This window comes from Oryx dammah, unplaced genomic scaffold (assembly GCF_014754425.2).
Source record: "Oryx dammah isolate SB20612 unplaced genomic scaffold, SCBI_Odam_1.1 HiC_scaffold_26, whole genome shotgun sequence".
Taxonomy (NCBI): domain Eukaryota; kingdom Metazoa; phylum Chordata; class Mammalia; order Artiodactyla; family Bovidae; genus Oryx; species Oryx dammah.
Window position 1 is genome coordinate 64,754,630 of NW_024070210.1, and position 16,456 is coordinate 64,771,085.

Consider the following 16,456-nt stretch of genomic DNA (forward strand, 5'->3'; position numbering starts at 1 on the left):
AAGAAATCTCAGCTTTTTCCAAATTTCACCATGCTTAAATGGGCAGTTCGAGTGTGCGTACAAGGAGCTGGCCCGGGTAGAAACTCCGTTCTGGCAGCCTGTCCATCAGGAGGATGCATCTCCCTGTCCATTTGTGCAGGCTCATCGTCGTCTACCACGTGTTTCTCAGTGTGTGGTCTTTGGACTACCTACATCAGAATCACTTGGGATGCCAGTTAAAAATGCAGATTCCCAGGGCTTACCCCAGACCTAAGGACTCAGATCCTCTTGGAAGGGGTCAGGGAGATTCTATGTTCACTAGTGTTTGAAACTATGGCATTAGTTTTACAGGGTACTATAATAGCTTGAAATAATTTTTTTTTTTTTTTAAACACTCAGGACTGATGGATGGAGGTTCATGACACTGTACAGGAGAAATAATTTTTAAAATTTATTATTATTTTGTTAAGTTTATTGTTATTACTTTTTATTTTTGCCCATGCTCAGCAGCATGTGGGATCTTAATTCCCTGACCACGGATCAAAACTGTGCCTCCTGCAGTGTGGAAGCCTGAAGACCTAACCCTGAACTGCCTGGGAATTTCCTCAAAATACTTTTTGAGGTCAGTATTTTTTTTTAAGAAATAATTTTATTTTTATTTATTTTATACATGAATAAAGTTTTTAAATTTAAATTTATTCATTTTAATTGGAGGCTAATTACAATATTGTATTGATTTTGCCATACATCAACATGAATCCGCCACGAGTGTACATGTGTTCTCAATCCTGAACCCCCCTCCCACCTCCCTCCCTGTACCATCCCTCTGGGTCATCCCAGTGCACCAGCCCCAAGCATCCTGTATCATGCATCGAACCTAGACTGGCAATTCGTTTCTTATACGATATTATACATGTTTCAATGCCATTCTCCCAAATCATCCCACCCTCTCCCTCTCCCTCAGAGTCCAAAAGACTGTTCAATACATCTGTGTCTCTTTTGCTGTCTCGCATACAGGGTTCTCGTTACCATCTTTCTAAATTCCATATATATGCATTAGTATACTGCATTGGTGTTTTTCTTTCTGGCTTACTTCACTCTGTATAATCGGCTCTAGTTTCATCCACCTCGTTAGAACTGATTCAAATGTATTCTTTTTAATGGCTGAGTAATACTCCATTGTGTATATGTACCACAGCTTTCTTATCCATTCATCTGCTGATGGGCAACTAGGTTGCTTCCATGTCCTGGCTGTTATTAACAGTGCTGCGATGAACATTGGGGTACATGTGCAAATGAATAAAGTTTTTAAAAAATCAAACAAAAGTTATCTAGAGGAAGAGCAGTCTCTTGCCCTGCAAATCCCTCACCTCAGAGGCAGCCACTTTTAATTCTTTTAACTACTTTTTCTAGTATTTACCTCTATGTTTTTAAATAATATGCTTGTACTATTACTTTTTATTTACTATCTTTAGAAAGTATCAATAGAGTTCCTACTTGGGGGAATGAAGTTTAAGTTTCTCACATTATGCTCTGCCCATTGTCTTCCCAAAATAACATCATAAATTTTAGAGAAATTAAAAATCAGTTTTACTTTAGTATAATTGGGTAAATATTGTCCACTTAGTTAATTTCAAAATTCAGACTTAAATTGAAGAAAGTAGGGAAAACCACTAGACCATTCAGGTATGATATAAATCAAATCCCTTAGGATTATACAGTGGAAGTGACAAATAGATGCATAGGATTAGATCTGATAGAGTGCCTGAAGAACTATGAACAGAGATTCCTAACATTGTACAGAAGGTGGTGATCAAAACCATCCCAAAGAAAAAGAAATGCAAAAGACAAAGTTCTCTTCTGAGAAGAGAGAACAAATAGCTGAGAAGAAAAGAGAAGTGAAAGGCAAAGGAGAACAGGAAAGATATACCCATCTGAATGCAAAGTTTCAAAGAATAGCAGGGAGAGAGGAAAAAAGCCTTCTTCAATAAACAATACAAAGAAATAGAGGAAAACAATAGGATGGGAAAGACTAGAGATCTCTTCAAGAAAATTAGAGATACCAAGGGAACATTTCATGCAAAGATGGGCACAGTAAAGGACAGAAATGGTATGGACCCAACAGAAGCAGAAGATATTAAGAACAGTTGGCAAGAATACACAGAACTATACAAAAAAGATCTTCATGACCCAGATAACCACGATGGTGTGATCACTCACCTAGAGCCAGACATCCTGGAATGCGAAGTCATGTGGGCCTTAGAAGCATCACTACAGACAAAGGTGTCCATAGTGGATGCAACCTCAAATTAAAAGATGCTTACTCCTTGGAAGAAAAGCTATGACCAACCTAGACAGCATATTAAAAAGCAGATACTACTTTGCCAACAAAGGTTTGTCTATTCAAAGCTATGGTTTTTCCAGTAGTCATGTGTGGATGTGAGACTTGGACCATAAAGAAAGCTGAGCACCAAAGAACTGATGCTTCTGAAATGTAGTGTTGGAGAAGACTCTTGAGAGTCCCTTGGACTGCAAGGAGGTCAAACCAGTCAATCCTAAAGGAAATCAGCCCTGAATAGTCATTGGAAGGACTGATGATGAAGTTGAAGCTCCAGTACTTGGGTTACCTGATGTGAAGAACTGACTCCTTAGAAAAGACCCTGATGCTGGGTAAGATTGAAGGCAGGAGGAAAAGGGGACGACAGAGGATCAGATGGTTGGATGGCATCACTGACTCAATGGACATGAGTTTGAGCAAGCTCCAGGAATTGGTGATGGACAGGGAAACCTGGTGTGCTGCAGTCCATGTTGTCCCCCAAAATTGGGCATGACTGAACAACTAAACAAAAACAATAAAGATAACAAATGCTCAAGAACTACATGAGTTATGAACAATTCTCTTCCTTGTTCATATTAACAAAATGTATCTTCTCATACATTTCTTGGCTATTTCTGTCTCTGTCCCTCCCATTTGCAGCATAATACTGCTGAGTTATTTCAGCTTATTCCTCCTATGATGTCTAGAGTCCTGTTGGCATTATGACTTCTGGGGAAAGCTGCTGTCTTATGGGATATGATGGGAAGCAGTCCTAAAAGTTATTTATAGGATTGTCACTTTCACTGAAACTCATGGCTCCCATCTGCACTCCAGGATGGCACTGTGATGACTGATTTTCTGCTTAGAGAGAGGGCTGACTCTCAATTGGGTACCTCATTTTGACTTTCAATTACCATCATCAGTACTTCTTGGTTCATTATGCTAAGCAAGTCATATACAGTATCTCATTTAATCCTTTCAACAACTCTAAGAAAGTAGGAACTTTGATTTTCTTTTCACAGGTGAGGAAATCAAGCCCTGGGAAAGGTTAGTAACTTACTTGCCTGAGGTCACACTGGTAAGAGGTGGAGCTGGGATATGAATGCAGTTTCTTTGACTTGAAAGCATGTGCACTCCCTTTGCTGCCTATCCCGATGGTAATTGCTGGCTTCCCTTGAGCACCTACTTGGACTTTATGGATACTGGCTCAGAACAGCCATTTGATTAGAGTATCACTATCTGCATTATAGAAAAGAAACTAAAAGCTTGGAAACTTTATGTAACTTGCTAGGGACAGAGTCAGGGTTCAGACCAGGTCTGTTTGCTTTGAAATCCATCTGACTTAACCACTCTGCAACATGTCCCCAATTCTTCCTCTTTGTGGCTAGTCCAGTGATGCAACGTCTAAACTGTCTGACAGGTGATGACACTAAAACAGATTACAAGAAGACCTCCTCCCAGCCAGGTTCACTGGAAAGATACTAATCCTGAGAGCGGCAGCCTCACAGTGACTGGGTCCTAGACCCAGGGACAGAGTGCTCACTGCACACAGCCTCAGTGTCCCTATGACTCTGCATCTTCCCTCTCTTCTCACACTGGAATGGAGTAAATTTATTTTGTGCCAAACTAGGATTTCTTCCTTTCAGAATTGAGTAACTCAGGTCATGTGACCCCCCCGGTAGGGAAGTCACACTGGGTAGAGTGTTAATTTTAGCTGTGATGGGCAGTGGCCGCAGTCATTAGAGCAAGAGACGTCCAGTGTCCCCACAGGTTGTCAGAAAGCTTCCAAATCCAGGGTGCTGATGTAAAGGGCAAGCCCTGGGTCCTAGGAAGTCAACAGTCAGCTGTGTTCTACATTTCACTCCTTTTCTTCAACTCCAGTTTAGACTAAAAGGAACCAGGCTCCTTAAAGAAATGATTCATTCCAGGTTCTACAGCAAGAAATGTACAAGACGAGCCTGGGACTTTTTGTTGTGGCCAGAAAACAAGGAAGCAGTTGAAGATGAATGGTGTCATGTCAAGTGATAACAGGCAACACTGTCTGAAGATGGGACAATTTAAACATCAAAAAGAGTAATGACTGCAATGGATTAAAATATGTTGCAGTGTTTTCCTATTGATCACATTGTTCATAGGGTATTATTTCAAGCTGTGATCCTCAGGAATAGGGAGAACATGGGAAGAGAGTTGATTCTCATTATTATTCATGGTAGTTACGTCCTATAAATTCACTGTGAATGTTCAGTTAGTGAATACTGAGCCATCACACCTGGTGGAAATACAGTATTAGATTCCCGGGAGTCTCTGATCACAAGATTTTCATCAACCCATCAATATACAACCTTATTTTATGTGTATTTCTGTTTAAAGACACCTTATTTAATATGTTATTAATTCATTAACATTGAACTGACAGCACCATAGCTCATGCCTGAATGAAGCTTATCTAATACACTTATTTTCTCCTTAAGGCACTCACAGCCTTCTTGCACTTTAGAACACTAAATAGTACTTCAGCACAGCACATTGGGGGGGCATTTTAAAAGAGAAATCATCAATAAAAAGTACAGAAATGTGACAAAACGTAACACCAAACAGACTATGAGAAGGACTCTTGTTTACAGTCTGAGAGCTGAAACTAGCAGGCAGAGGGTCACCTTGTCTGACTTCAGCTAGGAACGTGTATGGAGGGAGACAAATTTTTCACTGCCCTACACATGTCAGCAAATGACTGAAGGAGCCCTATGGATATTGACTTAGGGGTTACAAATAAATTTCAGTGAGTAGGTGAATTCACAAATAAAGAAGTTCTAATTGTCAACTAATCATGGATCACAGCATTGACATCTCCAGGGAGGGAAAAACCACATTCCTTTAGAGTCAGAGGAATTTTATGGCTATTTGATCTGAAGAAACTAAAGGAAGGATGGCATTATTCACAAATAGGGAGAATTACAATATAGAGGAAATCAGATGACTGTTTCACTGTCTGCTGGGTCAGAGGCAGATATAATGTGCTAAAATTGTGGCCGGAAAAGTGCTGGCTAGAAATAAGGATGAACTTTCAGACTGTGAAAGGTTAACGCAGGAAAGGAGATGGGGACTTCGTTTGCCTTCAAAACCTTAACATCAGGAAAGGAGCCCCTCTACCTGGAGTGGTGGAAAGCAGTAGTTTCCAAACATTTTCAATTCTATGATTTATAGTGAGTTTTTTATAGCAGTTTTTATACTCCTGTGTAATATATACTATATATTCCTGGTGCTCTGGGGGTATACAGTACACTTCTAAAAGTTCTATCATGATTATTTAAATCTGAAGTTTGGATGAAAATGGTAAAGAAGTGTCAGCTTCTTTAAAAAAGTAGAATGCTTCCCAGGCGTGAGCTGAGGCCTCGTGGTTCCTTGGAGATCTTAAACTCCCATTCACAGCCTCTGAGAGGTCAGGCCCTCCTTGCCCCCACTTGCTTCTTTATACTTCTCTCCTTTCCCCATTCCTGTGCTTTCCACATTCTGATTTGCGGGTGTGCTAGCCCAATCCAGCTTGTGAAAATCTAAACACTAACTTCCATCCTTTACCGAGAAAAGTCACATACTTGCCTCCAGCATTTCACAAGCTTATCAATAAAGGGATCTTTGAGGTTCAGGTCAAGAGGGGGCTGACCCTGGTAGGTGAAGCCTCCTACCTTGTTGCTTCCCACACCCCACCTTGGTTTCTGTTCTAGCTCTCCTTTCTCTCGTAAGTAAATCAGCATTTTTTTTCCTTTTTCTCCCCCAGAAAACAACCATTTCCAGCCCCCTTCCTGTGATTACAAGAATCTTCCTACATTTTCCTTGGGCGTTTTCCTTTTGAAGAGAGAAGCTGAAGATTCGACCATGCTGAGGATTCACATATAGAAGCACATTTGGATAAACATGTATAAAATATCAAAGATAATATGGTAACAAGACCTAACCTGAAGAATGTAATGATTTATTTTAGTTTAGTTTTTGACTGTGCCATGCAGCATGTGGGATTGAACCCATGCCTCCTGTATTGGAAGTATGGATCCCTAACTACTGGACCACATTTCATGGAATTCTCCAGACCAGAATACTGGAGTGGGTAGCCTTTCCCTTCTCCAGGGTATCTTCCCAGCCTAGGGATCAAACCCAGGTCTCCCGCATTGCAGGAGGATTCTTTACCAGCTAAACTACCAGGGAAGCCCATTAGACCACCAGGGAAGTCCTATTTTATTTTAAAATTTTGTCTGGTGTAACAACTTGGAACAGGGAGAAGTTAGTTCTGCCTGGGGACTTGGGAAGGGGCAGGAGACCAGGTCAGACAGACAGCAGCAAAGTCCAGATTCAGGAGTTGGATTCAGGCTGATAGGAGCCCAGGAGAAAGAAATGGTTTGGGAAAAAGGAGTATGAAGGGGATGGCAGAACTCTGAGTTTAGGAGAAAAGGGGTCTTATTTATCTTATTTATCCATTCTAAAGGCACTTTTTAACCCCTCATATTTTAATATTCCTGAAATTGTCACGCATCTTACATTAGAAACTTCCTTCAATTGCATTCAGCTGGGTGGTGGTTGTGACCTTCCAGGGATACCCTCTGATAAGATCAAGAAAGTACCAGCATCAGAATCTTCTAGACTTGGTGAAAGACAGTTCATGATAAATTACAGCTTGGAAAACTTATCTAAACTCTATCCTTAAGAAGAATGTAATTCAAGAAATTTCCAAGTTTGGAACTATAAGGAAACGAAGTTGCCTATTCAGAGTACAAAGGGACTTCTGTCTGTCTAGGAAAGAGGTTTCCTCAGGTCTAGGCAGAGGGAACTAGCTGACCCAAGGAAGCAGAAGAGCAAGGGTGAGAGCCAGGTTAGAATAACACGGCAAAGCACAACTGGATATGGGGCTGTAATAATAATAACAGGTTTTTAGAGGGAAGGCATACACTAGAGACAGGTGGGTGAAGCTGAGACCCAGCTCTGAACTGGCAAAGGGTTGGGCCCTGAATAGATGGCATGGGAACAGGACTTGAGAGGAAAAGATAATTGGGCAGCCTATGGCTAGAGGCCCAGCTACTGCCAGCAAATTACAGGGCACTAGATCTGGAGATCAGGGAAAGATGGTTAATTTCCCCAACTCGCAAGAGCCAGTGAAAACAACAAAGAAAGCTGAGCAGAAAGTGGCTCAAGGAAAATGCAGAGTCCCAGCTGTCAGCTCGAGGAGCTTAGAGGGCAGAGGAGGAAGGGAAAACAGATTTCCTAGGGGAAGAGCTGAAGGGATAAATTAGACGTGGCTGTATATCAATGAGGGGTTCCCCGGTGGCTCAGACGGTAAAGAATCTGCCTGCCAAGCAGGAGACACAGATTTGATCCCTGGGTTGGGGAGATGCCCTGAAAAGGAAATGGCAACCCACTCCAATATTCTTGCCTGGGAAATCCCATGGATAGAGGAGCCTGGTGGGCTTCAGTCCATGGGGTCTCAGTCAGACTTGAAGAGCAACTGAAGAGCAATAGCAGTATGTCAATGATGCCGTTTTGACCTCAGCTCTGAATGGGAGGCCCAAATAGGCTATAACCTCTCCTGGCAGAGCCAAGAGACGCTGAGGCTGAATCCATCAAGTGCAGTTTAACCTGAAGTCTGACTTAACCTGGCTCCCAAATAGAGTTGACCCCTCCTTCTCTGGGATCCAGGTTAGGGTGGGGTTGGAATGAGATGGAATTTACTGAAAGGAAACTCTGTCTAGGGTCACAGACAAGGGAGGCTCAGGAACATGTTGCCAGTCCCTGTTGCTGGAGGCCTTAGTGAGCTGAGCTGACTTGGAGGGTCTGCACCACACAGAACCCTGGTGCCACAAGAGGATGTGAGTCAACTTGCCTATGGAGGGAAGGGCAGAGGCACCAGGAAGGGAGATGCTGCTTCCCAAGGGAGAATTCCCTCACGGGCCTCTGGGTCACTGTGGAGTGGTTTGGGGACCCCACATTCCCAAGGGTAAGGAGGGCACCAGACGCACAGGGTCTTGCAGCTGGCCCCTCATGCCTCTCCCCTCCAAAAGCAAAAGGGACGAAGTTGTCCCTGATTTTATCAGTGATTGCAGGAGAGTATGGAGAAATAACCTGGAATGCACGAGGCAAAAGCAGATGGGGAAATGGGAACATTTGCTCGCCTCCTTAGTCCCAAGGCTGTTAGAGCCAGTCACTGAGTGAGCAGCCTTGTTCCCCAGGGCATTGTGATCCCGCATTATGTGGTCACCTTCACACTCCCATGATGCACTCACACTTCACAATCAAACGCAATTTTGTATTTGATGGGGGGTGACTGGAATTGCCCAAAAGGACAAGCAGTTGCCTGCCCACCGGGGATGGTTCACACATAAATCCTCACAGTAGGTAGACCGCTTCATTTAGATCAGGCACAAAGTACTCAAATACAGGACTGTGACTAGTATCTTGTTGGTCTAGACACAAATGAAGCTGGAAAGAGGTTTCTGACATTGCCCTTTTTAGAGGTTGCACATCTAGTCATATTTGGAGCATTTTAAATTCATGGGCACTCTCCCACATTCCAGGCAGCTGTAAGTCTTTGGTGTGGATTAACTCAATCTTCACAAGAACGTTGTGAGATGGGTATTTTTATTAGGATTATTCCTCATTTTTCTGATGGGGGAATTTGTGACAGGCAAAGAGAAGAGTAAGTGATCAAGATTACTCAAGTGTTATGTATCAGGGTCAGAATTTGACCTCGGGTCAGGACTGGGCTATTAGCCACTCTGCCATTCTACCTCTAGCTCACAGGGGCCGCTGCTTTCAGGGCCCCAAACCCCTAAGACACTGCCCAGTTCCTTTTGTGGCTTACGGAGAACCCAGTAAATGACACCCCACTTCTGTGCCTGAGTTTTGAACCAATGGATAAATGAGACAAATGTGTAAGGCAGGTGGGAGTCGAAAATGCTACATATATTGTTCATAAGTCTGATCTTGGCTTCTAAAGCCCACAATTAGATAGATTTTATTGTTAAGAGTTAAGTTTCTATAGCCATAATGCCTGGGGACAATAATAGCACTCACCTCTCAGGGTTGTTGTGAAGATGAAATGAGTTAACATGTGGAAGCACTTAGAATAGTTATCATTGTATTGAGTTCTTAGGGTCAATTGTGATCATACTATTCGCCAGTACGAGTCTCAGGGAGTCTAAGGACTCCTCTCAGGGACCTGCCTTTGGGAAACTTGCCACAAGGAACAGCAGGTAGCTTGTTCCCAGGAGGAAAAAGAAAGGAAAGTGTTGGGCTTCACAGGTCGTTTTCTCTTTACGAACCCACCCTCCCTGCTCACCCCACCCTCATGGGAGGAGAGAGGAGAGAGGCCAGGAATGTTATGTGACTGCAGTCCCCACCGCATGGAATGGAACACGGGTTTCACCCCACACCTGTCCCCAGTGATACTGGGCAAGAGTCGTCAGTCTCCCAGAAGCCCTTTCTAGAGCCAATCTTCTCTGTCCGGGGGTTTGTCATCAAGAAAATTTGGCTTAACAATTGGGAAGTGGTGTAAGGTTTGGTTGCTTTCTGATCCTAGAAATAGGTGCTGTAAGTAAAGCTTGGAGGAATCAGATTGTTTGGTTTGGAGACTCAATGTGTGATGCTCTCTATTAGAGGGGGAAAGACAGTGAGGTTGTGCCCGGGGCGAGGGTGAGGAGAGATTGCAGAAGGGTGCGGGGGCCTATGTCTCTCTTCTTTTAAGAGGAAAAGGTTGACGTCCAGCCGTTTATCTTAACTAGAATCATAGTTTGTCATGAGGAATTCTCCCTTTATCATCATTATCACCTGATTGTAATAAGCAATACTTGATTGTGAATAAAAATTCAGATTGGTGTTGACTGTGCTTTTGATAGTAAAAGCAGGAAGGGCCTCTCATAGGATATAGTCCCCTTTTCAGACTGTCTGAGCCTGACAAAGGTCACTACATCTTATGAAAACTTATGTCTCCAAGAAGTGCTTTACATTTCGGAAAGTTCTAGTCAACGCAGTAGTTCAGTCTCAAACTCATTGCTTGTGACTGTAGATAAGTCACATGCCCTTTCTGGACCTTAATCACATCACCTGTAGGTGAAGGAGCTGGACCACATCTCCAAGATAATCCAAGGCTGACCGTCTCTAATTCTGTATTCTAGCTTATACCAATGAACCCAAGAGGCAGTGTTCCCCAAAACTTAACCTCAGAGGAAATAGGGACATTTTAACAGAGATTGGGCTTTGCTATCTGGACCTTTAGAGACAGTACAAAGTTCCAGACTTGGGGTGGTGGTGGTGGTGGGAGCACAATTTAGGACAAGGCTTCTCATGGCCTTCCTTTCACACTGACAATGGCAGTTTGTTTCAGGACCCATCTAGGGCCTAGAGCATAACAGACCCATTTAAAGCATGTTTATTAATGTGTAGGTCTAAGTTTTAAGGCTAAAATCCACCAACAATTTCACTAAAAGCAGTATTTGTAAGTTTTTTTGGTTTTTGTCTCTGCAGTACTGTTAGAAAAGGCTTTTAGGAACTATTAGGTTGGAACACAGGACTGTCCCCTCTCAGAGGTCAATACTCTGTGATGTGGGCTTTCATTTACCACCAGCAGCTGAGTGCCTCCTGTGGGCTAGGTGCTTTGCTGAGTGAGGGGCTCCCAAGAGGAATGAGAATGTTCCCTCCCTCAGTTGATGGGAATGGCCATGAGAAAGCTGGAAGTGATACCTGAGCATGGCTTCACAGCGAGGGTAAGGCAGAACAAGGCAGATAAAAACAAGAAGGGCATGGCAGGCAGACAGCAGGAGCAAAGGCTGAGAGATATAAGACTTGGGACAACAGAACAGCTGCATGTGACAGGGTCCAGAGGAAAGGGTGAAGGAGAGATGGACAGGGAGGCCGGGCTGGCTGGAGGAGAGGCAATCCCCCAGGTAGGGAGTTTGATCTCAAGGCCTGCAAGCAGGTGTAGGGAGAGTGGTGTGGTTGAAGGTACTTCAGCAGGGATGTGATGTGTCCCAGTGCCCTGGCAGCAAGGCAGTGACTGGGTTGGGGAATGAAGTTCTTTCCAATCCTCTCTTCTAAACCGAGGGCCCTCAGGACAGTCATGGACCTGACCACAGAACCGGCAGGTGGGGGGTGGGGCCCTTGTGGAACACACAGCATGAAGACAGGGTTGCTGGCTATTTCATCTCAGGTTAAAAACAAACACATGGCTCATGAATAGCACTGGGCCCCAGTGCTTCCTTTTACTTTGCCAGTGGCCATGTGGTTCTGAAATATAGAGCCCTGGAAAGAGGAGAATGGCAGCGAAGATTACTTTTTCAAGCACAAAATGTTAGGATTAGAAGGAGAAGCCCCAGCCATCATTTGTCCTCACCTCCTGAATGAGGAAATAAAGATACACTACAGCAAGGTTTATCCAGTTTAACCCCATGAAGCTAAAGAATAGCACTCAGATAACATGGGTTCCTCAGGAGGGGCTCTCTCTCTCTGGCCGAGGTTAACTCTCCTTGCCTTCTGATCCCATAGCACCCTGAACGTTGTCTCCTGCAATTTATCCGTCTTATTCAAAGCATGTCTTGCCCTCAGGACTCTTGGCTGCAGGTGGGCAGGAATTTTTGTTTTTCTTATTTACGCTGACTCCTCAGTTGCTTGCCTGGTTTCTGGCTTAGAAGACATTCAAAAATATTTATTGAATTAAAGAAAGGGTCATGTCAGAGGTGTGATCAGAGAAGGAAGCCTGGAAAATGTGACTTGCCTTCTGGTAGATCACTGTACATGGAAGCCAAAGGCTGGAAGAGCCATTAAGAAAGAAAGGGTTTTCATCCAGGCTGTCATGCATGTCCTGAATAGGCTTTGCTGTGGTGTGTCTTTATTTCCTCATTCAGGAGATGAGGACAAATGATGGCTGGGACTTCTCCTTCTAATCCTAACATTTTGTGCTTGAAAAAGTAGTCTTCACTGCCACTCTCCTCTTTTCAGGACTCTGTATTTCAGAACAACATGGCCACTGGCAAACTAAAATGAACATCACAATTTTCACCCTCCAGTGAGAGAGTGAAAAAAATCCTAATAAGATGCAGGACACCCAACAGAGAGTAGATCTGGACTCCTCTCCAGGTCAGAATTTTGGAAGTTGTTTGGATATTCTAGTTTGGAATTTGTTCTGGGAAAGGAATATTTCCTTTTTATAGGGTGAATTACATTGAGTTCCAATTGCTTTCGTAAAAAAACAAGATTTTTTTCAGAAAGAGAGCAAGGAGTGAGAATGAGCCCTCCTCCCCTGAGGACAGAGCCGCATGGAGCTGCTCCAGGATCCTCCACCCAGTGCCCTGTGCCCCCATGAGCTGTGCTGTGGAGAAGTGCTGAGTAGGAGGTTTTCTCTGAGGAAAAAACCCAAGCAGCAAGCAGTCAGCTACTCACCGGAGGTCTCTTCCAGACGAACTGGATGGGGAACTTCTGGCTGTAAAACAGGGAGTTCTCGTCCGGTGGGAACTCAGGATCCACAAAAAGAACCTTCTTTTCCAGACATTTCCTGTGGAGCTGCTCGAATGTCTTCTCTTTCACCCCAATAATGGGAAAATTGCGACTGATGATGGCTGAGTAGATGCCACTTGGGTTTCCACCCCCTGCCTCGGTGCCCTTGCCCTGGGCTGCCTGAGCGATGGGCCCTGGGGACCTGGGCTCAGCCCCTGTCTGTGGGGCCACAGAGGCGCTAATGACGGTCGGCATGGCAGGCAAATTTGGAAAGAAAAGGTTTTTAAAGACAACAAGATTCAGCTACCTTTAAGGAAAGGAAGCAACTGCAAAGGGGAAGTTCCAGTGATTCTGTCATCGGAAAGAAAAATGTCCACATCCAATTTGAAGTTTAAAACCCATCAGAAGGTCATCCAGCTTAAAAACTGAACTGTGGTCCGGAAGCCATCAGTTTTCCTGAGGAAGGAGCACTAAAGGATTTCTGCAGCAGTTTCTACCTGGGGGGCTCCAACCAGCAGCATACATACCAGAGGGAGAGAAAGAGAGTGAGGGTTATGTTTCCGTGGCCCAAAGAAGCTTGAGCCAGGAAGACCAAAAATAGACATGAAGAAAGATCATGAGTATGAGAGCAAGAGAGAGGGTAGTGGTGCAGCTAGACTGCGTGGTAGAGAGAAAAGGACCTGGTCAGGGGTGTCCCTGTGTTGCCATGAAGTGCTGACGTTATCAGGAAATGAAAGGGGAATATGTGAGTAAGTTGAAACTGAAAATTAGCAAAGAATGGCAGATGCAGTATTGAATCAGCAGACTACCAAACTACTGGCCACCAGATTAATGGGGAACAACATTGAGAAAAGCTAGCAAGTGTGGATGTGAGATACTGAATTCTAGGAGAATATTCTAGGCATTTTTGAGGACATGGGTTTTTACTTTTAAAAATTCTAGGATATCAGAACCTTATTCGACTTGATTTGGCATCTCTTCTAGAATGTTCTGATGTCAGCGTTCAGTGAAAGCATCTGGGTGGAAAATGCCACTCAGCAAAGTTCTCAGCTGAGAAAATCCCTGTCTCTTCTTGACCCAGGCATCGCTTGTCTCTCCCCACCTCCCCAAATCAACACTGGGACCAGATCCTCTACAAAAGTGTACCTGAACACAGCATATGCAGGCGTGCCACATTAGGCATCTGAGTCAGAGTTGAAATTGGATACTGAGCCAGGCTGGCTGTCAAGTCCTGGCATGTGATACCTAAAAAGGTGGCTTTGGGCACAAGTGGCTCTGGGGAGGGGAATTGCCTGCCTGGCCTCCACCTTGTCTTCTGCTCATGGTAGCTGCTACCCAGGCTATAAGGAGATGGCCACATTCCAAGTGCGGCTGAGTGGAAATTAGTCCCAGGCTGCAGTCCCGCCTGTCCCCATGGGACCACCTCATCAGCCCAAGGCTAGAGGCTACAAGAGAAGTGGGGAAGTGACAGCTGAAATAGGGAGAATTACAGGGTCACGATCCACCAGGGTTGCAGTTTTGAAGAGCTCTAGGTCTGGAGTTGCAGCTTGTAGGAACCATAAGCTTATTCTCCCATCCCTCCAAGGAAAAGCCCAAGGGTCTTTACTGCTACTCTTGGAAGAGCAGAACAGAGGAGGGAGCATCTGAAGCTGATGTCTAGGTTCACAGTCTAGGCTTGCTGCTCCCTTGCTGTGCCTGTGCAGCTGTAGGGGGAGTGTGTGTGTTAGTCGCTCAGTCATGTCCGACTCTGTGACCCTATGGACTGTAGCCCGCCAGGCTCCTCTGTCCGTGGGATTTTCCAGGGAAGAATACTGGGGTTGGTTGTCATTCCCTTCTCCATGATTAAGTAGGTTACTTCCTCCTTTCATCTGGTGTCTCAGTCTTCTTGCCTATAATATGGGTAGAATGCTGGTCATTCTGTTATTGAGTTGTAAAAATTAAGCAAATTGTGTAAAACATTTAAAATAGTGCCATGATTGTCTTAAGCACATAATAAATGTTGTTATTATGTCAACTTAAAAAAAAAGCACAACGTGAGAGTTGCAAGTTAAGTTTTTATTTGGGCAAAATGAGGACTGCAGCTGGGGAGACAGCACCTCAGATAGCTCTGAGACACTGCTCCAAAGAGGCAGGGAGGGTCAGAATATATGTGATTTTGGAAGAGGGAATACATGCAATCAAGCACATATTTTTCTAGAAGGTTTATGCTAGTCTCATAAAGTTTTGCTAGTCATGAGGAACAGTCGTTACCATGAAAGATTTTAGTGCTTTTCTAGATATGAAGAGATACGAGAACTGGGCTCATAAAATTGGCTCCTGAAAATATCTAGCTATCTGAAGACCTGCTCTGCTAGTTTCCCTCCTCCCTCACTGGAGCACAGTGCTTTATTTCTGCTCTCCACCCTGAACTCCTTTCATGGTGCGTTGAACGTCAGCAGCTGCAACAGCACATGGTTTAATCCTTGTAGATGGCAAGTGTCCGTGGCAAGTGCCAGTTTGTAGTTGACAATTGTTAGAGATGAACCAAAGTTAATACTATTTTGGGGTTAAACCAGGTTGAATGACATTGGTACAAATCAGGTTTCACTTTATGAGCATCTACTGAACATCTTCCATGTGTACAGTGAGTGCGTCTGCCCAGGACTGTGTGGTCACAGTCTCCAATCAGAGGTGTGGTGTGCCTACTTGCCTGCATTAAAAGAGCCTCCAAAAAGACCGACTTCACCCTCAGGGTTAAGCCTATAGAAGGCTCTTAATAAACATATGTTGCATATCTGTTGAATGAAACTTCTCTGTGTGAGAAGAAATTTCTTCTGCTTCTTATTGCTTTGCCAATGCAATAGTATCTTGGCTGATTTGCCCCTGGGGGAGGAGCTGTCTCCAGGCCACACACAGCTGATCTTTCTTTCCTCAACTGTCTAAGCCAGCTCCATCTGTGGGTATTGAAGACAGGTGTGTGATGGAGATCAGCCTCCTGTCATAGCAGGATGGGAATATCAAATGCACAGAGTGCAAGGTGGTATTCAGTTTGCTTTACCAATGGTTGTGGATAAAATCCCTATCAGATGAGCAGGTCTGGACTCAAGGTTTATTTATCTACACAGCTGCAGAAACTCATGCTCTCAGTAAGAAATCCAATCTGAGCCCACAAACAAAGGCAGATAATGAGCATGTAAACAGCTGCACATTTCAATTCCTGGAAGCCTCTTCAAGAATGAAGAAAAAAAAAAAAGAATGAAGGACTAGTTTTTATAACACATTTCAGCCTAAGTTATGCAGTATCTGTGGCTGGAATGACTCCTGTTACACCAACAAGGCAGTTAATGATTGTGTACCACTGTCTCCCACCAACATTTAACTCAACACTGTTGGAATTAATGAATTCGTTTATAATTGGAACACCTGCCACTCATTACATGCCTACTGTGAGCTAGCTACTTCACATAGTTTTTAAAACTTTTAAATTTAGACATACAAAAGGATTGCCAAGACAGCACAGAGTTCCCAAATACCCTTCAATAGCCTCCCTTAATGTTTATACCTTATATAACCATGGTACAATGATCAAAACTCAGAAATGAATGTTGGTAAGGTACTATTAAATGAACTACAAGATATGTTTAGATTTTTTTCAGTGTTCCCACTATGTAGTTTTTTTTTTTCCCTCTTCTTTTGCAGAATCTGCTCTGC

At 43.8% G+C, this 16,456-nt stretch overlaps 1 protein-coding gene across 5 annotated transcripts in view; it reads right to left on the reverse strand.

Moving 5' to 3' along the window:
• The window catches only part of CAPN3 (calpain 3), a 55,724-nt gene extending 42,372 nt beyond the window's left edge, over positions 1-13,352 (reverse strand). Inside the window, exon 1 of one of the 5 annotated variants that reach the window (XR_005718727.1) lies at positions 12,713-13,352. Coding sequence is in view for 4 of the 5 variants with exons in the window: in XM_040226842.1 (XP_040082776.1) it covers positions 12,713-13,021 (309 nt within the window). In the remaining variant the exon portion in view is untranslated. The remainder of the gene's footprint in view (positions 1-12,712) is intronic. The other 4 variants (XM_040226842.1, XM_040226839.1, XM_040226840.1 and 1 more) reach the window with 4 other exon arrangements.
• Between the last annotated feature and the right edge of the window lie 3,104 nt (positions 13,353-16,456).